The sequence below is a fragment of the Centruroides vittatus genome, unplaced genomic scaffold (genome assembly GCF_030686945.1).
Source record: "Centruroides vittatus isolate TY-2023 unplaced genomic scaffold, ASM3068694v2 contig_388, whole genome shotgun sequence".
Classification (NCBI taxonomy): Eukaryota; Metazoa; Arthropoda; class Arachnida; order Scorpiones; family Buthidae; genus Centruroides; species Centruroides vittatus.
Window position 1 is genome coordinate 304851 of NW_027122204.1, and position 23258 is coordinate 328108.

The 23258-nt window shown below is 30.3% G+C and overlaps 1 protein-coding gene across 12 annotated transcripts in view; it reads right to left on the reverse strand.

Annotated features, from left to right (window-relative positions):
• Nucleotides 1-2151: 2151 nt before the first annotated feature.
• Nucleotides 2152-23258, reverse strand: part of LOC136975771 (leucine-rich repeat protein soc-2 homolog) — a 138244-nt gene continuing 117137 nt past the window's right edge. For all 12 annotated transcript variants that reach the window (XM_067270873.1, XM_067270874.1, XM_067270884.1 and 9 more), the window contains 9 exons: nucleotides 22537-22657; nucleotides 18466-18574; nucleotides 18306-18399; nucleotides 15357-15461; nucleotides 13715-13829; nucleotides 13429-13641; nucleotides 13211-13348; nucleotides 8726-8895; nucleotides 2152-4348 (listed from right to left, as the gene is read on the reverse strand). In XM_067270873.1, the coding sequence (XP_067126974.1) occupies nucleotides 4313-4348; nucleotides 8726-8895; nucleotides 13211-13348; nucleotides 13429-13641; nucleotides 13715-13829; nucleotides 15357-15461; nucleotides 18306-18399; nucleotides 18466-18574; nucleotides 22537-22657 (1101 nt within the window). In that variant the 3' untranslated portion in view covers nucleotides 2152-4312. The remainder of the gene's footprint in view (nucleotides 4349-8725; nucleotides 8896-13210; nucleotides 13349-13428; nucleotides 13642-13714; nucleotides 13830-15356; nucleotides 15462-18305; nucleotides 18400-18465; nucleotides 18575-22536; nucleotides 22658-23258) is intronic.

Sequence of the window (23258 nt, forward strand, 5' to 3'; positions counted from 1 at the left end):
CATTGACTGGCACTAATTGTCACATATTCCCATTGGCTGGCGTGAAAATTTTTCACTTGCTTTGCAAGCTTGTGTCTTTGATAGCTTCTTTAGTTTTGCATCCAGTGTAAATCATGCTGAAGATATTATCTGCTTTTGAAAATAGTCTTTCTGCAGGTACAATGGTCGCCATTATGGCTAAATTATTTTTGCACTTGTACTATCCAGGGAAAACTTATGAACTCAGTGGATTTGAAGACAATGCTCTCATTAGACTGGTCAAGTATACAGTCAAAAGTTTGTAAATAAATAAGTTAAAGCTGCTTGTATATGATTTGAATACTTCAAAGGCATCGAACTGAAATGGTGACCAGAGAATCCGTTGACTCTGGCTGAACGAATATTGCATCAATGGTGAATTCACTTCTGGCAAATGTTTGTTTGACGGATGCATCGACATCCTGATGCATAATTGCATAAAATATTCTAATCAAAAGTTCAGATTTCTTGACTTAAGAGAGAGGGAATTTCAAGGTGATGGCAAGGAAGTTTGCGTGTGCAAATTACATTATTGAAAAAGAAGAAAGTCCTGTTTTTGTTTGGCAAAAGACACATTTTGAGAATGTTCAACCAATGGAAATTTATCGCCGAATGCTTTCATCTTATTCTGAGTAAGTTTTTCTTTTTAATTTTTAAAATGTATTTGGTATTTATTCATCCCCAATGTAAACAACCAACACCTCTTCCAAATGACAAAGAACAGACGAAGATAATAACCAATAATTTATTAAAATCCTCAATGTATGTGCATTTTGGGCTTTATCCCCTCATCAGTACATTCTACAATACAATAAACCAAATCACCAACTACGTAAAATAAAACAAATACCAAAAACTACTACCCATTCATGTAATATTTTGTAAAAATATTTTAAAATAACACATTTCATTAACAGTAATGAAGCAACTCCTTTCGTCATAGGATGACATCATCCCAATTTGCATTAACCCTACCATTATTTAAATTTATTTTTTTGTTTCATAATTTCAAAATGTTTGATAAATTTTCTTTTATAATTCCGTTTCTCTATATAAAATTTTACCCTAGTTTATGTAGTTCTTTATATAATAATCTTTACTGTTTATTTATCTAACAGCCATTTTTTTTTTCAACATGCAAATGTGCGTGAATTCTCATACCTTAACCTTATCGTCCCATCGTGCTCTCTTGACCTAAATTTAAACATCCTTTTGTTTCCCTGTACAGTAGACCCCCCCTATAACACGGGTTCATATAACACGCTAAAAGAGACTCGTATAACACGTCATTGCCGACTCGTGTCACGACAGGATTGGTCGAACCTGGACCAATAGCAGACATTATGCAAACTGTTTAGTTTAAACCAGCAGTGGACCTACTAAAAGCCATTTATTATTTAATGGCCATAAAAATTATATTTGTATTAATGATGTCTTCAAAGTTCAGCGAATTTTTCGCAGAAAGAATAACTTACCAGGAAACGCACGCCCGCCATTCGATGAGCCGTTCTGCGACGAAAACAAACTTAAGCAATGGGATAGACCACACCCGCAACTTTAAAAATATAGGCATTCTATTAATATTACTATATTATTGTTATTAAGGCTAGAGGTTAAAATGACATCATTTGTAGGACTATTTAAAGAAATCCAACAATGAGTTACATAACTACAAAAGTATTAAATATACAAGGTGTACCATAAATTTGAAACCGTAGGGGTTATCTTGATCTTGCTTGTTAATACTATACTTTACCTGTAAATGGATAAGCAACATAAGGAGAAACAAATTCAAGTTATTTTGATAGTGGAGACCTGCATATAAACAAGAAGCTGCCAAAAACTTTAACAGGCTGCATCCAGACTTCATCTGTCTGAATGCAGCCTGTTAAACTCTGGCGATTTCGTGCCGACTGTGGATACCCACCACGAAATTAACTTGAATTCATTCCTCCTTATTCGGGCATGTTATATATACGAAAAAATAAACAATGGTCAACATAATCCCTACAGTTCTGGATTTAATGGGGCACTCCACAAATTTGAGTACAGAGGTGACTATTGTAATAAACAACACAACACTAAAGTGTGTCAAAGTTCAAATTTGTGGAGACAAAATAATATAAACAGAAATTTGATAACAGGAATTTTTATTTTCTGTGCTACACATACCATAGAAGCAGTGTTCATGTTGAATATTTACAGTAGCAGGCAAATAACACATCGGTTTAACACAACAGAAACATCAAGAATTACAGTAATTACTTCATTACTTCCGTTTCAAACAGAACAGCATATAAAGAGCATATCCACTTTCTCTAACCGAACGGATGACTTGATATATGTACAGCAACAACAACAGAAAAAAACATTAAAAATGGTCATTAAACTTTCTTAAACTTCATTAGGAGCATTGAATACAAAACTGTCAGATCTTTGTACGATTAAAAGAAATTTTACATATGATCCATTCTTCAACAGACACGTAAATGGTGCTATCGATCCAAATTTGTTTCCAACAATGATTACGATGTCCGTACTTTAAAAACCACTACATTTATAATAACAAATATGCATTATTAAACTAGAACACCATTTTACAGAATGTCTCTTATCTTATCATAAATATCCTACATATGTAAATATGTAAGCTATGTATGATAAAATTTTAAACTGGAAGCACCATCTAATTTCATTGGAAGTTGTCTTTCTGTAATGATTTTTTTTTTTTTTTCGTTTTAACAAAATGGAAAATAAGCTGGAATCGACTGGTGAAGTTTATTATATCTGGTGGCATTTTATTTAGATGAAGGAAGCACTTGACATATAAAAATTTATCTGCAGCACATTCTATACATGTACTGCAACTATAGATTTAACTATGACAAGGTGTACAGCTTGTTTTTTTTTTTTTTTTTAGTTTTTCTCCTATCTTGCAATTTTGGAGACAAAATAAATACTGTGACAAATTTACAAGACGATATACTAAAATTTGACTAGGGAAAGATGCTCGTCTATTTTAATAAATAATTATAACAAAAAAAAGTATTCAGTAACTTATGACACTACTATTCGCGGTGCTGACATTTCTTCAATGGCCCCTGGCTTCAATGTAATGAATATCGAACTGTCCCGTTCAGTATGATCGTGATTGCGTGCATCGAAGACAATTTCTGTAAATGGGATAACGACTTAAAAATGTTTTAACACTCGATTATAGTGTGTGTAAATATATATATAATGTATATATATATAACAATGCCATGTCATCGGTTTCTTCTCTTTACCACAGAACATTTATGTCTTGATATAATGTATCCGGACTAAGTAACGTAATCAGAAAATAATCTTGACTAATACACAGCAACGTTATAGAACTGCGTAACAATAAATTATCAACAAAATCGTATAGTGAAACAGAATAGCTGCCACATTCAAACAAACAAGAATGTCTCGAATGCACGGCGTAAATGATGTTTTTTTTTTCTTTTTTTTTGCATTTACCTAATCGGGGTAATTTGTTTTCAAAGTAGCGGTTTGATCAGCAATTCAGATAGTTGCATTGCATGACTACCCGTTTATCCAGAATTGAGGAGAAGACAGAGATTATCAAAACATATCAAGAAGTCGGGGAGGAGAGATTTTAAATCAATCTTCTTTCATGCAAATTTATTACTTACAAATTCTCATTTTACTGAACACTTTGTAAATCAAGACTAGATTTACATTGAAAAATGCAAAGATAACAAAATTATATTACAATGTTTGCGATGGGAAAGACAAACAGGATCAAGAAATACTCATGTGTATACACGACGGGATAACTAACTTCTAATGTCTTGTTTCTAAAGGGAGTAAAATCAATATAGTCATGTTAGAAATCATTGTAATCGTCATCAATTTGCACCAACGTTGAGAATATAAATAAATAGTCTGCAGGAATAAATTCTGAAATTTATCAAATATTGGTAGCTTGTTTTTTTAATCATGACATCATTTTTTTTAAATATTTTTCCATATATATATTTTTTTTCCATAGATTGAAGAACATTGCACAAAAGACTGGATTTAAAAGTGTTAACAACCACATGTTCGTTCCATCTTTTATGTTTCCACAGCAGGGCACTCTGTCTAGCAAACATTTGAATTATCGCTTGTGGAGTTTTGGACCAAGATGGTCATGAAAATGTTTTTTCTGTGGTTGAGTCGTCATGTTTTTTATTTTTCTAATCTTCAAGCAATAATACAGCTTGACAACCATGAATAGAACTTGTGCCTAAATAATACTGTAATTTCACATTGAACGATAAGGTCCCTTCATTTTTAAGTACTGTAAAAATAAAATTAATGTATTAACAATGATAATTAATTTTATAATCAAAATAACAATAATCTTAATCTAATTAAATTTTTCTATAAATAATCAACTAATTAAGGATATCACCATTGGGACTATTGGTAATTATATGTCAACATTCTGGAACCTTTCCAAACACTGAATTAGGGTAAGAAGAATCGTCAATTTAATTTCTGTTCGTGTAGAATTCGTAACTCAAAACATTGTTCTTTGAAGCTTAATTATATTGCATTAAAAATTAAATACAAAAATGGATGATAAACCGATTGTCTTTTATAGTCCTTAATGACTTTTAAAACATTCCCGAATAGATGTTTAAATTAGAAAAAAAAATTATTTTCTAATTTACACGTTATGATGCAATGATAAATTCAGTTGATATGATTCATTCTAACACACAAATCAACATTTAAAACTGAAATATCACATAATAAAAGTATCCTAAATGCTGATTTAATAAAACATGAAAATTAGTGTTAACACTTGAAAGAAGTAAACTAAAATAGTTCAATCATTAATTAAAAAGTAATTTCATAGGTTTGCTATCAACTTGATCAATGCAAAGACATTATGTGGAGGTCTAGTCAAACTAGAATTATATGATTGCCAATTTGGAAGTACAGGTATCCTTTTTGTATATAACACTTTGTACTTTGAAGCTTTTGAAAATTTCAATATTTTATTGAAGTAAGCACTCGTGTTGTCTCAAACTTGCTCACGATTTTAGAATATTGAAATTTTAAATTTATTTAGTACCTATTGCCAAGTTTACTTTAATGAAAACTGATAGGACAAGGAAGAAAAAAATTGCACTAACTTTCCTACAAACCAGGTATCATTGTCATCGTTTCAGGTTTTAGTCTTTACTAAATGCAAAACACAGTGGAGATCTTGAAGTTTAAATTAAACATTTTTAGGTAAGTGTTATTTACAGTTTGATTACTTATTAACCTTTTTTATTTATAAAAACGACGAACGAAATACAGTGGTATCTCGGTTCTTGAACTGTTCGGCATTCAGACTCAAATTCTGGAAAAATATGGGAATGACTAGAAACTAGGGTTTCTCATTTTCCGGTCTTTTGCTTGTCCCGGGATAAAAGTGAACTGTTTCCCGGGAAATCCTGGGACAAAATTAATTATTTTTAAGATATATTCAAATGATATAATTATTTTTCATTTTTTAAAGTAATCTAATACGTTCTGTAACCTCCAAAATCATATTAATAATGCTGTGTAAGATATATATTAGAAATTACCTTTGAATTACCTAGAAATTTTCACAAATAGAAAAAAATTATTAAAGTTTGCTGGAAACAGCATACAACAACAACAAAGATGCCTTTGAATTGAGTTGAAAATTAAAAAAAAGAACAACAGATCAAATTTCTAACTTAAAAAAATAAAAATTACCTTCTAAATAAAAAATGTATTATATTTTAAGATTTTAAAAAGCAAAGATGGTCAATACTCCAATCACTCAATCTAATTCTTATCTCAGTAATGAAAAGTCTTGCTACCTAGAATGCCTTTGCTGATTCAATTGATACGATTGGAATCATGTTTAATGCATTTAAGAGAAGGCAAATATTATGTGTTTTTCACCTGTATCTTGAAAGATTTCTAGTTTGTTTTCGAGATTGTAGTGCTTCTTTTGTTCTCTAGTATTCTTGATTTGTCTACCTCGACTGTTTTAATAGAAACATCATAGCCCAATAATTCGGTAGCTTGTTTGTCTTTAATAATCAGGTTAGGAAGAAAAACTTCATACTCATGTCTATCCTGGCCCAATTTGCACAACCTGGCATTACGCAGTTATTGAAGCTACTGAGCATAGTTAAAAATTAAGACAGCGTAAGCACAATTATTCCAGATATTACTGGTAAAGAATTTTGAGAGTCCTGCCACAAATAAGCTACGTATTGATTATTGATCATTTGTGACGTGCCATAACGAGGAAAAATTAAAAAAACTAATAAGTAGGTTTAAAATTAATAAAAACAAATGTATTCTGACAGTTTATGAGTTAAGTTTGAGGAAACTGCAAATAGGAAGTATAATTAACAAAAAATAAGAAAAAAAGTGAATTTTTAAGAAATTTGCTGGATTTCCCAGGATAAGAAAAATTTCCTGGGTTAAAAAAAAACCAGGATCTCTTTTGAGAAACCCTACTAGAAACTCGCAAGATGGTTTCCGAGACCAGCTTGCCACAGTGGAGGGTAGCATCACTCTGCCACTCATCAGTAAAGGTAAGATTGCCTTTACAGTTGAGTGGCTTACCAGAGGTGGTGGTTTTCAGACAGAACCAGGATTTGTTGCTAAAGATGACATGCTACCAGTCTGTAGCAGTGCATGCTTTTGTCATGTTACCACTGCAAATAAAACCAACAATGTTGGGGTTGAGGTGCTAGTGGCAGGATGCATGCTAATTAGTTGTTTTAGCATTTGAAATTAAGCTTGTTATTTTCCTTTTCAGATTTATTTTAAGGATATTGATTGTTCTATTTATGGTACTTCTAAATAATTTTGATTTCTTGCAAGATTCTTTAATCTGTTGTGCTATATATAAATATTTTTTCTTCTTCGATGTAACATTCAATTGAGATATGTAGTTGATGAAAGTCGACGGAATATATTTAATACAAAAACATTAAAACCCATAACTTAAGAATATAATGAATTCCAATGCCTTTAAAGCTTATTTCCTTGATGATGATCATAAATGTTTGTGATTACCATCAAGAGATTTCTATGGCTGATTATAAAGTACACTTAAAGTGCATAAATATAAATAATAATAATTATATCCAATTTTAAAGAACTATTACTGATAGTTATCAATATATATATTGAATTTTTAGAAAATAGCCTCAAAATTATTGAATTATAATTTGTTGTAGATTATATACATCATCTTACATATACATAAATGTGAATTATATAAACTGCTCTCAAATGGATCATGATTTTCCAGCTACTATATATATGAAACATTGTTTTTACAAGAAGCATGTACAGTACATAATAATTACATTTTTGAACATTGATTGCATATTTAACTTCCTGTAAATGTACAAAGAAGTAACTAGAGTAGTAGCATCAAAACAAAACTATGGACATGACAGTAATGCAGACTGCTAAGTAAAAAATTAATTGGCTAGGAGACTAGAGTTAAGAAGTGAAATTCACCATTTTTACAAAGATTACTCTGTGCATATATTTTGTATAACAAAAGTAATATTTATTGGTTATACAGGACATACTCATTAATTCAAACTCTGATAGTTCATAACTACTTTTGTCTCAGCTGGAACTATAGAGATTTACATGTTAAGGAATTCAGTTACTTTGAAATATAGCTACTTTGAAATCCAAAAAGAAAATTCTGTCCAAATTGTGATATGCATATGTTAATTCATTTGGTTAGATTGAAATGCCTCCATGCTATAAGAGAACAATAGACCAAGAACAACTCGGGTCAATATGGCTTTGCTTTTACAGTAACACATAGTCAATGAAAATCTTTTTTGCCCTCTTATCTCATAAAATATGGCTAGTTTTCAGGATTGCAAAAGTGGGCTACAAATAACTGGTTGAGCTATTTGTAGATCCTAGGCTACTACATTTAGAGGAATTTGCTTAGGTTTTATCAAAAGCAATCTGGCAACCTGTGAGGTTCTCATTGGATATATGCTGTTTAAAAATTAATATAAATGTGATAATAATTAATGTAAATATCATTCTGTAAACATAGCCACATTCTGTTTACCTAATAAATTACATCAGTTACATGACATTTGGCATGTACAGAAATATGTAAATAATTTGAAGTTATGATTATTTCATTCCTTGAATTTTGAACTAACAAGGATTGGTATAAATTGCATATACAGGAAATCATAATTAACAACAAAGAACTTTTGAGGAAATGTTCAATATGCTGTAGTTAAAAAGTACATTATGATCTATATGTAGGCAATGAATTTGAAAACGCATTAACCAATCCAATGATAGAAAATTTCAAAGCTGTGATTTTACATATACATAAATTCTTTAAAAATTTGTTGAAGGTTTACAGTTTAACTCAATATAATATTTTATAAGTAAAACAATATATAGTGTGGAACTCTACTTTATTATTAGGTGTATATAATATCATATCACATGTCAAATCACACGAGAAGGCAATTTCTGATGATAATGCCTTTCGTAAGGAAAATCTTTATCTTTAATATGCTATTTTCAGTTGTAAATATCATTTCATTTATGCTGAATTCCTTGTTTTACATAGAAAAAACAAAAATGCACTATTGCTTAAGAATATGTTAGTTTTTAAATTTGATTTACTTACTTGTATTACTAAAGAAGGTCCTCCATTAACTATTTCTGGAGGTATTTGAGATAATGGACAATTCTCAATGCTCATAATCTGCAAATTGTTACATAATGCCAATTCAAAAGGCAAACTATGCAAGTTTGGATTGTCATTGAGGTAGAGTGATTCAAGACTTTCAAGACTACCTGAAAATAAATATTGAATGCAATCATTAGACTTATAGTAATTTTTTATCAGTGTAATGTAAATAAATACAAATTTCAAAACTGTGCGCGCGCACAATTTTGAAATTTGAATAAAAGTGTGAGAATTTTAAAAAATAATTATTTCTATATTATTAAAATTAATTTATAATAACTAGTAAATTATTATATACAAAATATGAGGGTTATACAAAAGGTAATTTCCATTTGTGTGTAGTGGTAAAGTAGGAGACATTAAGTCATGCTAAACTTTTATGCAAATGCTATCATTCAAGAGTGTAATTTGTGTCAATAAATGTTGAGTGAATAACAATACTGCAATTGAGAATCCCACCAGACGTGAAGTACCTACATTCAGCCAAGAACTGTGATCACTGAGGGAAATTTTAAGTTCTTCAAATCTATTGTCAACTTTGCAAAGTATGTGGGAAGAACAAAATGAATGAGGGTGGCATGAGACAATGGTCTGTCCATTTTTGATCCTATGGTACCAGCATCTCTGATGACAAAGTTTAAGAGAACCAACAATTCATCATTTTGGAGATTTCTGATAAACTTGCATGGATCTCTCAATTCATCGCGAAGTGAGCAATGAAACCTTAAGTTAAATGAGTGCTTGCAAATAGACACCACTCAGCACAAAAGGCTTAAATTATTTGACCATCATATGTAGCGAGTGCCAGATTTGGCACCTTACAATTACCCTCTTTTCATGCATATGAAAAAATGGCTGCACTTTGGATATTATACACAAGGGTTATATTCTTATAATTAAAGTTTTCTTTAGAGCTTCACTAACATATAAAATTGTTGTAAATTTACAGGGTGATCAAAATTGAGTTTTACTTTGAACTCCCTATAAAATGAAAACTACTGGACCAATGTTTCCAAACCTGGAATTATAATAAAGGTCATGACCTTTATTATAATTCCAGGATTTCATAACCGGCAAAAAAAATAATTACTGTATTTACTCGCATATAAGATGAGGTTTTATCCATTTTTCACTGCTCCAAAAACCTGGGTCGTCCTATACACGCAAGCAAAGGATTCTTTTCGTTTTTGTATAATTTTTGTAAACTGTGTATTCACATTTTTTACTGGATTCTCACCCTCTGGTGTTTAAAAACAAACATATTTTATCTGGGTCATTTACTCCTGATAATACACAAGAACGATTCAAAGATGAATAGCAATAGGAAAAGCAAAGCTTTTGAATTAAATTCCAAAATTACACGGGAACCCAATATAAGTTTTAATTCATTCCCACATAACAACAGATGATTATTTGGAAATCAGCTCAAAGAAACTCATAAGTGTAATCGACGAAGGATGAATTCGACTGTTAAGAATTGGCAAAAATGGTTCCCAATTGCCAATTTTACAAGATTTTTCCTTGAAGTTTAAAATGCCAGCAATTTTTGTCAAACAATGTGTGCATTTATGTGCACTTGATATTTTATTTGTGACTAAACGAAATAAAATTAGAATTGTATTAATAAATCTAATTTTGTTTCTTTTGATCTTTAAAGTCACACCTCATCCTATATTCAAGTAAATACGGTAGTTCAAAAAGGCACCACCAGGGGAAAATAATCAAGGTTTATTTTTTGTAGTGACGTCATGGCAGTACATGTTCAGTGTACAGTCTAACTTGGTTATAACGTCATCGTATGTAACGACAACCCTTATGTAACATCAAATTTTTATCGGTTCCACGACTTTACTATACTAGATAATGTTAAAAATCCCGCTTGTAACAACATAAAACCCTGTTTTAACGTCATATTTGAAGCACTCCCAAATTTACAAATTTTATTTCACAAAGAAAATACTACGTGTTTAGACCTAGGGTCAGAGTCCACTTTCTAGAACGACTGTGGGTGGTACTCTCCCCACCTGACTTCGGTGGGGTGAGGTTTGCTACACTTTTAACGACGTGACGATCGGTTATTATGTACTCATTTTTAAATTACTTCATGCTAAATTGTTAAATATTCTATTATTTTTAATATAACATTAAATAGTTAATTAAAAATAATTCAATGTAATTATTTCTTTATAGGCATACATTAGTTTAACCTTTTGTTGCCTTTTGATTCGATGTTATTCTCAAAACCGGAAGTTCTGCCATTATTGAAACTTATGACAAATAGAAATTTCTTGTAAAAGGAAATTTTTAATTACGTCGATGTAAACTTCGACATAATAATGTAAATAAAGTTGATTTAAACATGTAGTTTGCATTTTTATACATATAATAATAATAGACTTTGCAGATAACAACACTTGGTTATAACGTCAAAAAATTGCCGGTCCCATGGATGACGTCATAAATGAGAGACTGTACTTTCCACCATTTCCTGCAATCAGGTTAAAACACAATATCATGAGCTCTGCAATAGCTTGAAACATATCAACTGGAATGTTATGAATACACTGATGAATTGTATCTTTCAGCTGCAACAAATGGCTATGAGTTTATCGCGACATCAGGCAAGTCACATGGATTGAGGTCCGGTGGCTGAGTGATGACAGATAAGTTTTGCCCAATAACCTCATTGTCTATAAAATGTTGGTTAAGTAACCATTTCACACATGTACCAACATGAGGTGGAGCCCCATCATGCATGAAAAGCATGCTGCCCAAAATACCACACTGTTGAAGATTGGGTACCATAAAACGTCTTAACACGGATTCATAGTAAGCAGCAGTTATGGAGCATGTGATGGATCCTGACACAGATTACTCTTCAAAGAAGAATGTATTTTTATATAAATATATTACATCCTGGATTTTTAGAATTTTTCTTTACAGTGTAAAGAATGGTCCAATTATGACACTGGTGCAAGTTTATCACCAGTGACAGAGGGATTTGATGAATAACAGTAGGCTTTTCTTTTGCCCAAACCCTGCAGTTGTGTGTACTGACATCCCCATTTGGGTGAAAATGGCCCTCACCCATCCACAAGAAGTTCCAGGGGCAAGCATGATCAATCTCCACTTGTACAAGGAACTGTAATGCAAAAGCATTTCTTTCAGCATGATCAGTAGTTTGAAGTTGCTGAACACATCTGATTTTGTAAGGATAGTAATGCAGCACTTTACAAACAATTTTATGCACTGTACTGAATACTAATTCCATATGCCATGAAATGGCACACATGCTGCAGCTCCTGTGTGCATTTCCTTGGTTGCTTCCTCCACTGTCAATGCAACAGATTCCTGAGTTTCTACAGGAACAGGTTTCCTGCCCTATCCAGGTACAATGGGTAACATATCTATGGCTTCAAATTTCTTCTTCATTTTCTGAAACCCAGAGCAGTAATTAGTCTTGTTTGTAATCCTCTTAAGGTTTGATATTGTTTCAATTCACACCATTCATTGTTATCATATTGATAATAGCATCTCATGAGTAAAGCACAGTCTTTTAAAGATAAAGGTAATGTTGATTTGCAACAACTGAAAGCTCTGCTGAAATGCATAGCTTTATAGTAGTAAAACCATATGATGTGCAACACAAATTTGCATAAACATAGGGTGTGTTCATAACGTGCCATTTCTCTATGGTAGTGACTTTTTGAACTAATTATTTTTTGCAGACTATAATAAAGGAGGTCATGGAATTTCATATTTCCAGGTTTTGAAACATTTGGTCCAGAAGTTTTCATTTTATAGAGGGTTTTAAATGAAACTTAATATATGATCAACCTGTATAAAATACCAAACAGATTTTTGATGTTGGGGATTTGAAAACGTGGTTTTGTAATAGAAAAAAATTTTCTAACATTGGATGCTTTTTATCTACTCCTATTTCAAATGTATAATGCATAGAATGGAATTTCAAATCAATCAATATGATTCTAATTATACATAATCTTACCATGCAGATATATTGCTATATGAAAGTGGAAGATAGAACTTAAACAGGGCTCAAAACCACATCTTTCAGAGTATTTTGAATTAAATTTGTGTAAGATGAATAATTTAATAATAATAAAACTGCCAAGTTTTAGATTAATTTAGGGCTAAAACATGGCTGCAGTTAAAATCTTAACCTACCAAATCATTAAGTTATTTTTTAATTTTGTGGAAAGTCTACTTGCTATTCATTATTACAATACACAATATTGTAAACCTATTAGTCTATTGAAGTGAAACTTTTGCTGGTTTAAGAAAGGTTGTTGTGTATATTTGTATACCTTTGTTATTACTACTGTAGAAATGAAAATATATTTCTAATACAGTTAACTACTGATAAAAACATGCAATAAAAATTTTGCTTAATCAATTTACCTATTTCATCTGGTATATGGCTAAGATTATTTTCACCAGCACTTAAGTAGGTTAATTTTGATAAAAGACCAATTGCTCTTGGTAAACTTGTCAGCTGATTACTCTGAATAATAAGTTTTTTCAGCTCACGAAGGAATCCTAAAAGAAAATGTACAACATAAAAATTAATGTGTAATTCTGTCACTACTGCATTAAATAGAATATCTTATAAAATATACCTATTTCATTAGGTAAACACTCAAGTTTGTTCTCTTCCAAATCTAAAACTCTTAATTTACGCAAATTACCAATTGTAGCTGGTAAACGTTTGAGCAAGTTGTTGCTGAGAATCAGCACTTCAAGTGAACTTAAACATTGAATGTCGTCATGAATTTTACTTAATTGATTGGTGCCTAAATGTAATTCTACCATATTTGTCCAGGTACCAATATCTGTAAAATAATAATAATTAGACAGTTTAATAGAAAAATGCCTTTAAATAGAAGAAGTTATAAGTATTGTTACCAAGAGGCAATGAAGTTAACTGATTATCTTTCATATTCAATTTAGTCAAATTTCTGGCACGGGAAAATATTCCAAATGGTATTTTGTTGATCTGGTTATGCTCCATGTTAATTGACTGTTTAAAAAAATTAAGTTTAGAATTAATAAAATATTTATTAATTTTCAATATATCATTACTTCTTTGTTCAAATTAAAATCAAAGGCAATTAAAAATGTAAATATGAAAAATAAACTCAAAATGTGATTAAAATTGTCAAAAATATCATTGTGATTAGAAGTAATGCCAGAGATGCAAACTTGAGAAAAGGGCAGATCACTTGTTGTGGTTAGAGAGTGGAATGGCTTTTCTAGAATGCCTGATTATAACATCAGAGGAGCTTGCATCATTTTCAGACACAATCATGTGACTGGGTCATACACAGGAATGATTTTTAGACAAATCCTTAGCCACTTGGACAATGGGTGCTCCCAGTTTGCATGTACATTCCAAATCATTGCTACAAATGCACCAATTGGTTTGAGAATCAGCACACTAGTGATCCTATATCAGGGGTGGCCAACTTTTTGTGCACATAAGATCTACTTTTTATCGTAAAAATGTGTCGCGATCGACTTGTTGTCATAGGCATAGTCTAAGTGGGGAGGGGGAAGTGTGAAATACATACTATGTTTATACACTGTTTCAGTACAAAGTGCACTTACTGCTTATGAGTCGAGTCATAACTGCATGCATACAGTTGCATTCGGTCACAAATATAATACATTAAGTCAAGACATTGCTAGCGATCGACCAAAATTGGCTTGGCGATCGACTGGTCGATCGCGATCGACTTGCTGGCCACCCCTGTCCTATATGGTCAAAACACCTTTAACGTGTCTTGTTACCAATAGTTGAATTAGTGCAATTATTTGAAACTATAGAAGATTGTTCTGTAGTTTTTATAGGCTTGTAATTTACACACTGTTTCTGTATAAAATACAGAAAATCTGTAATGGCATCTCCATAATACCATAAAAATATGTCACCTTTGATTCTAAAACATACTGAACCTCTTTATATTATTGAAATCAACACCAAAAAACAAAAGTCTTTCCTCAATATTTTTTTCCTGGTATTTGAACATAATGGAACTGAAGATGACTCAGTGAAATGTCTCAATTTTTTTTTAAAACAAATAATAAATTAAATTTAATTTTGGAAAATGTAAAGTAATATTAAATAAATCACTTATTACTCTTTAACTATAATGCTAAAAACTGATATAATTTTTAGGTGCAATGATGTATTGTTGAGCTGTTATTGTGCAATTTTTATTGATCTAGAAAGGCTCTGAAACCAAAGAGTACTAGAAAATTATTGGTGTACATGTACTAGAAAATTTTCACTATTCTTGAAATTATTGTAAATTATATAACTTACTATTTTGTACTTTATAGGTTATATAAAACCTAAAAATAGCACAATGAAATCAAAAGAAGGAAGAGCTTGAAGATCTTTAATTTCAGTATAATACAATGATCCCAAAAAAATTATTGTAGATATGGTAATGTTTTAGAACCATTTTTATAAATCAATCATTTAACACACAAAATTATATTTAGATATATTTTTAAATTTAAATAACTTTGAAAGCTTACTTACATAGACATTACAAAACTGTGAAGGTCCACCAACAGGATAGGATGTAAATGCATTTCTTGATAATGTTAGACTAGTAAGATTGCACAAACTAGATAATAATCCTTCCTATAAAGGAAATAATTTCATATCAATTATGGTGCAAAACAAACACCGAGTAAGATATATTTCCACAAAATAATATTCTAATTAAATACCAAGAATACATGATAATTTCTTTATGTACAGAATAAAAAAAAATATTTAAACAGACTGTATTTAATTCTGTAACAGATTATTACTGATCTTAAATTGTATTCTCAAAATTGTAGGAAATACATGAATTAAGAACTAATCAATCATCAAATGAACATACTGAAGAGGCAGACTTCCTTTACTCATTAATCAAATTCAGACTTTTAAAAGTTTTTATAAATACAGATGACCCTCAATATATGCAGTTTTGGTTAATGTGGATCTGTTCTGAAGGGAGTTCAACATTCTCAAAGCTAGTAATGCTAAACCAAACCTTTCTACTCATTCTTGCTCTCTGCTAATTATTAGAGAAAAACAAACCTCAGTTTTCCTAGTGCAGTGCTCTCATTTAGAAAGCTTAATTTCTGGAAACATTTCTGTTTAAATTCTTCAGCTTTTACAGAAACTCTACAAAGAAAAAACAGTAACTCTGGCAATGCATAATAAATATTTTGCTTGATTTTTGTAATTTTTTGGGTTGCTCTAGTGGTTAGTCTAAACCAGGGATGGCAAACCTTTTTGAGTCTGTGTGCCATATTGTAAGCATACTTAACTTTAAGATGTTAATGCGTGCCAAAGTCTTAGACTTTGAATAATGATATTTAAAGAAATTAAACGAATATGCTTTAATTCGAATAAATGTAAAAAATCTGATTGAAAAAAAGATGATCAGGTGATAAACAGAAAGGATGATTGAAAAGGACAGAAATTATATGATACATTACGTGTCAGATGATTTCTCTTACGTTCGCCACCCCTGGTCTAAACCAGTGACACACAACTTGTGACCTGGAAGCAGCACAAAAAATGAAAGTTGCTTTCAACTTGGAAAAATTTTCCTAACATTTTTAGTTTGATGGTATAACATGCACTGTTAAAAAGCAACAAATGTGGTATGCCATACATATGATATTGCCAAATTACATTAATTTATTATTTCTATCTTTAATGTTATTTTCCAATTTACTCTGATTTTTGTGTGTAAATAACTGTATTGAAGAATTATTAATTGTTTAAGTAAAGTTGTTGAAATAAAATTTAGAAAAAGTTTATCTTTCATTTTCCATTGTTTTACTTTACACAAGCAAATGTAAATGTAAAAATTACAACAACTTAATGACTTAATTCACAAATTTCTCATTGATTATTAACTTTGATATGTGATATATATGCAAAATCCATGTATATTGAGGATTAAAAAACAGTTAGCTCAAGCAATAAAAAAAAGCCTATTAATGAGAAAATTACAATTTCCATTTCATAGATACATACAAAGAACTTAAACATTTTTTTAAAACATGTTCCTTCATATATTAATGGAATTGTATCTTCTTACTATATTATCTGAAAAAACCCATCTTCAAAGATTTATATAGTGGTATAGTTGCTTCATTTTTATAGTTAAAACTTTAAAATATCAAAACAATGTAACAAAAATCCTTTAATGTAGGTTCTTTACCTTAATCTGAAAAGAGCCCAGAAAATTACAAACTCCTAAAATACCTCTAGTACCAAATCACTTAATTTCTAATTATTAATTGTAGGAAAAATAGCCCGATTAATTATAATAATATTTGAGATACATAAAAAGATTTTTAAATATCTCAAAAAATGGAAGTCAGTGCTTGTGAAATGCTTTAAAAGTCTGGAATAAATGAAGCTAGTTTTATTTTAAATAAAATTGGTTTCATTAGTCATCTACACTGGGGAGTTGTAAAGAAGCATCTATCATGCTGATTGAAAAAAATATCAACTAAATCATAGTAGAATTATGTATTATTATGATTTTTTTTACTCATTTCAAAATAAATAAAAATCACTTATAAAAAAAAAATAGCACTCTCTTCTGGTTTGTTGGAATACTCTTTACAAAATCCATATAAGGGTTGAGTTTGAACAGGAACAGAATTTTTTAAAACATTTCAGGCTTGTGAAAGATGTAAGTGATATACAATAATTTTTATGAATACCTGTCTTAAGTGGACAAAGTCTATAGTGCTGAATGTGTTTTCTAAACCCAAATTCCATTGTATAAAACAGCGGTCGGCAACCTTTCTGACCTCATGGACCATAAACTCACAAGTTTGAATCCCGTGGACCACTATTATGAATTTTTTTAAACGATACAAAATCTGTAGAATAATGGTCACAAAAGTTCAATTTTACTATATTAATATGAAACTCGTGTGTTTAATTATAACAAATTAATGCAAGCCTAAAGTTCATTGCTGCTTGTTTGAAATAAGTTTATGGATTCTTAGTGCTTTCCACAAAGGACGACAATCGCACTCACAATATTGTTTATTGTTCATTATTTATTGATAACAGTCACTTCATATTTGGTTTTAGATTCGAATAAAAACCTCCAATGAGTGAAAAAAGCAACTAAGCATTTTGCATTTCTTTCATAATACTTCACGTAACCTTCAGTTGATCAATGTCCAAATTTCTCCACAGACCACCCAAATTTTCTTGTGGACCACCAGTTGCTGACTGTTGGTATAAAACATATATGGAACAAACTGGTCATACATATTTTTTACATGGTATTTTATTTTAGCTATAATTACCAACCATTTCTTTAATAATGAAAAAAGTCATATTTTTAAACAATTCAGATTTTAAAAGTGATGTAAATACACATTTAACAAATTCTTTTATTCAATGCATGAATATTTTAACCAATTATCAATTTATACTTATAAATGTAATACTTACAGGAAGCTGAGAAATAGCATTGCTTTCTACATTAAATTCTGTCATATTAACACAATTACTGAGAGATTTAGGAACTGTCGTCATTTGATTATACCTGAAATAACAATTGAGTATTTTATTTTTTTTATAGACACACACTACAAAATCTCTTTTAACTTACCTTAGACCTAGTCTTGTTAATGCCTTTAAATTACCTATGCTCTCTGGAATATCTACTAATTCATTATGTTGGACATCTAATGCTAGCAACTGCACACAATTTCCAATTGCTAAACATTAGAAAAAAAGTTAATCTGAAATATATTATATCAAGATAATTTTTGTTTATTTTTATAAGTAAATAAATTAAACAATGCTACACCACACTGGGATACAGTTAATGCCACACCCAGAACCAAGAACCAATGTGCACAGAAACAAAGAACTAATGCAAACATTTTCAAACTCCACTAGAGTTCTTCAGGCGTTATAACTGTCACTCGATGGAGTGTCTTAAAAGCTTTTTGGAATATACAAATTTGACATTCCATTGGGTAACAGTTATAATGCCCAAAGAACTCTGGTGGCGTTTGAAAATGTTTGGATTAGTTTTTTGTTTCTGTGCACAATGGTTATCGGTTCTGGGTGTGTTGGTAAATAACTTGGGTAATTTTGATAATTAATAAATAATTTATTAATGTATAGTAATACCCCATCATGTAGTTGAGGAAGTCTCTCCATTCTTTTTAGATTATAATCCAAATATCAGAGAGTTATCATCAATATTCATCTAATACTTAATTTTGTCTACAAGGACCTAATTTTATTACTAGGACTTATGTTTTCTTAAATTGCAGAACAAAGTATAATAAGTATAATAAGTCCTAGTAATAAAATTACGTCCTTGTAGACAAAATTAAGTACTAAACATAAGATAAGGACACAAAGGCACATAATTTAATATTCATCTAACTCTGTAATTATAATAAAATCAAACTGACAAGAATATTCATTCATCATATGGAGCATTTCCCATATGATAAATGAATATTCCTGTCGCTTTGATTATAGTTCATTATTCACCAATATTTATAGTTCATTCCTCTAGCACAATGATTCTCAATCTTATTTTCATCACAGTACACTTTTAATAATTTAAAAATTTGGCAACACACACAGTTACTTCAGTAAGTACTGCAGGACCGGTGACATCATAACAGTGATTTTTAAATGCAGTTGGTTATTTAGGTCACATTTTCTAAATGCTTTCGTAACGACTGGCAGTTACCAGTAACACCGGTTACAATTTCCAAATGTGCTCTAGGTAGGTAGAACCTACTTGTCTGACATTGCTTATGTATTTGGAACTTTGCAGTGGTGGCACACTTCAAAATCTCACGGCACACTAAAGTGCCACAGCACAGTGGTTGAGAATCACTGCTCTAGCATTACAGTAGAACATGTATAACCTGGATTTGCCAAAGTCCTCTATTTTATTATGTATCAGAAATTCCTCTATACAGTGTTCCTACTCAAATTTTTGTTTTAAATTCCATGACTTCCCTGATTTTTGTCCCTTACAGTACGGCATATTGACAAAATAAAATAAAACAGCATTTGACTTACTATGCACATTAACTGTTTAAAAAGTTGGAGAAGCAATAGTATATTTTTCTAATTAACAGTTGTATATTTTTTATTAATGCCAAATTATTAAAACTAAAAATAAAATGTTTTATTAAATTAAACTAGTTTATCCTGTTATTAATCCACAACCAGAAATCTGCATGGCTTGAAAAAAAAAGGCATTATATAATTATTTATTAGTCATTAACAAATCCTGTATAATCCATGCACAAAAGTATATATTTATTAAATGTATCCCTTAATAAATTTATCAAATTTTATAAAACATTAATAAACTGGAAAGAAAAATCAGAAATTGTTTTGTTATGCAATAAAAATTATTAAAATGAAAAATGATAAAAAAAATAATAAACATTTAAATTAAAATTGTTTATTTTTTGTACTTTGTAAATTTTTGTGGAAATTGTGTGTGTGTGAGAGAGCCCAGACTTTATGAAAAAATTTTTTTAGAGGGGGAAAAAACTAAAACGGATATGATTATATCTTTTCCCATTGACGTGTTTCCTTGTCCAGGGGTGAGACATCTGGATATGTCACCAGGAACCTAACAAAATAAATTACCAAAGATGGGAATAAGAAAAAAGATGGGCACCAGATAAAAATAAAAAGATCCATGACAACAGTTCGTTTGTTTGTCGATCAACTCTTGATGACAAACGTTTAGTGTTCACTCTTGTCTTGGATTACCCCACCACCCTACCAAACATCATCGCTGCTGATTACAGCATGGGCCAACCTGCCATCCACCTACCTACCATCAGAGGATCTTACACTGAGCTCTCAAACTATCTAATCTCCAAACAAACCCAGAGGCCGTTTACATAATCAAGAAATAAGGAACCAGCCTATCAAGTGTATAATGACAAAAAGGTATTTATCATTACATATAGTAAGTGTAAACTCTCTCTCTCTCATGGCTAGGGACCAGCTATGATAGTATTTTTTATGCTATATAAAACCTTATCCATTATCTTATGCTATATAGAAGCTATAACAGAAATGCTATGTATTATCTTATGTATATGTGTAAATAGTTTACATAAATAAACAGATATTCGTTTAAATCTGAAGATGAGTGCATTCTTCTGAACACACTGTGCTGTCTCTCAGACAGCCTGCATCCCAAATCTGACTGCCTAAAAGTGCAACCACTCGCTCATGAACCCAATAGCTAATGGGCCATCACAATTTCTGTGTCCTTTAAGGCACGGTGTCAATCCTGACATGGTGCCGATCCTGTAGTCACATATGCTTGGGAAAAATTTTGGGTCTTAAAAATATTCTGCACCCTTTTTTGTAAGTTGTATTGCACCACATTACAAGTAATGTAAAAACGTAGCTTGGACGTCACACCAACATATGTACTTAAAAGAGAAGAATGAATCAACACAAAATATTAATGCCTTTTCGTTTCTGTACTTCAAAATTTGTTCTGAAAAAGTATTCAATTTCAGTTATTACCTAAAAATGACATTTATAGGAATGTCGAAAGAGCTTACAAAGAATTAAATGCTCTTTAATGCTGTTTTGTGTTGATTTATTCTTCTCTTTTAACCATATTACTTCTTTCTGCCTGCAGATGGTTACACTTGGTCAAGCACAGTGTCAGCAAAATAATCAACAATGCAGTCAAGGAGGCAAATTCCCTGACTTTCCAGGTGCATAGGAACCCTTGTCCATAGTTAAGAAATTTATTTAAATGATCAAAAGACACCACTTTACCTGCGTTACATAATGTGTCTTTTCTAATATAAATAATATCATTTTATGTCCAAGTAAACAAAATTCCTTTATTATTTTCCTTTAAACATCTAGTTTTATAGAATAAACAACAATTATATGGGAATAAATGATGGTTTAAGTATAACTGATGAATTTGAATGTATGACATCTATTTTAGGAGATAGCTCTTGTTGCACAGAAACAAATTATTTTCAATTAAAGTTTGAATTTGATCATCATCAATGGCATCAGGTGCATCATCTTGTTTAAAATTTTGAATTTAGCAAACCATTTTCAAATTGTTGATTCACAATAGCACCATAACCATAAATAGCACATATTTCATTCTTTGCTTTTAGGCATTTTTACTTTTTCAGAAAAAGATAAATTTCAAATGTCAAAAATGTACATTTGCTTTCATTTTAACAAAGATGCATATTGAATGTGTATTCAAAACAGGGCGTGGAAATCTTTTGTCATATACATGACATTTCCATTACAAATGGAAATGTCATGTACATGACAAAAGATTTCCACAGACAAACTTTTTTGTAATGGCTTTGTCATGATGTCATATTTCATTACATACATAAATATCTCACATTTTCAATAGCTTTGACATCCAGCATATTAAATTGTCATCTATTAAATATTGCTATGAACCTTCTTGACAACCCAATAACAAATTGATTTAATGTCTATAGAATTTTAATTACAAGCAAACATATTGGTGTTGAATCAAAAGATTTGAAATGTTCTTGGTAAATAAATTCCTTTTTCAAATAAATCAAATTCTTAATCTTTACAAATGGGCTCCTCAAAATGACTACAATAATTTATTGATATAATAAATATTTACTTTAAAATTGAAAAAATTATTAACCTGGAGGTAAGCCCTTCAGCTGATTATTTGAAGCATCAAATGTAATAAGTTGAGTAAGTTTTCCAATACCAGCTGGAAGTTCTCTGATTTTATTTTCCCGCAAACTTAGCATTGTTAAATTCTGAAAAAAATTTAAATTATTAACTATATTTTGTTAAATGTAAGCATATTTTAAGCTATTTTGAAATATTTCAGAATATTTAAAAAATCTTTTATTCAGATTTCATTATTAAGTCAGTAAATGTAACCAATTTTTAAACTAAATAATATCAGTTTTAAAATTGCTATTAATATCAGTTCATTACTATTTAGAGTAAATAAACTCAAATGAACTTTTTGTAAATTTAGTAGTACCTTGTAATTTACATTAAAAATACATAAAACTGAAGTTATTAATTGATTGCACGTCATGGCAACAAAACATGCATATGATACGATTAAATTTATTTAATAAGCAATGATCTATAAATATGTGAGCATACATAATGTTAACTAGTATATAAAAACTCTTCATTTCATTCAGTGCAAAAACTATTACTATTAAACTATTTACAAAATTAGTTATTTTGTACATAATTTAACAAATTTCCTATTTCATTCTCATTTGATTGAATGCATTTATTTTAATGATTCATATTTTAACAATAATTTTACAAAGACACTCAAAACAGTATAAATTGTGAAAGAGCAGCACAAAACAAGTACTGATGATACCATCTTTT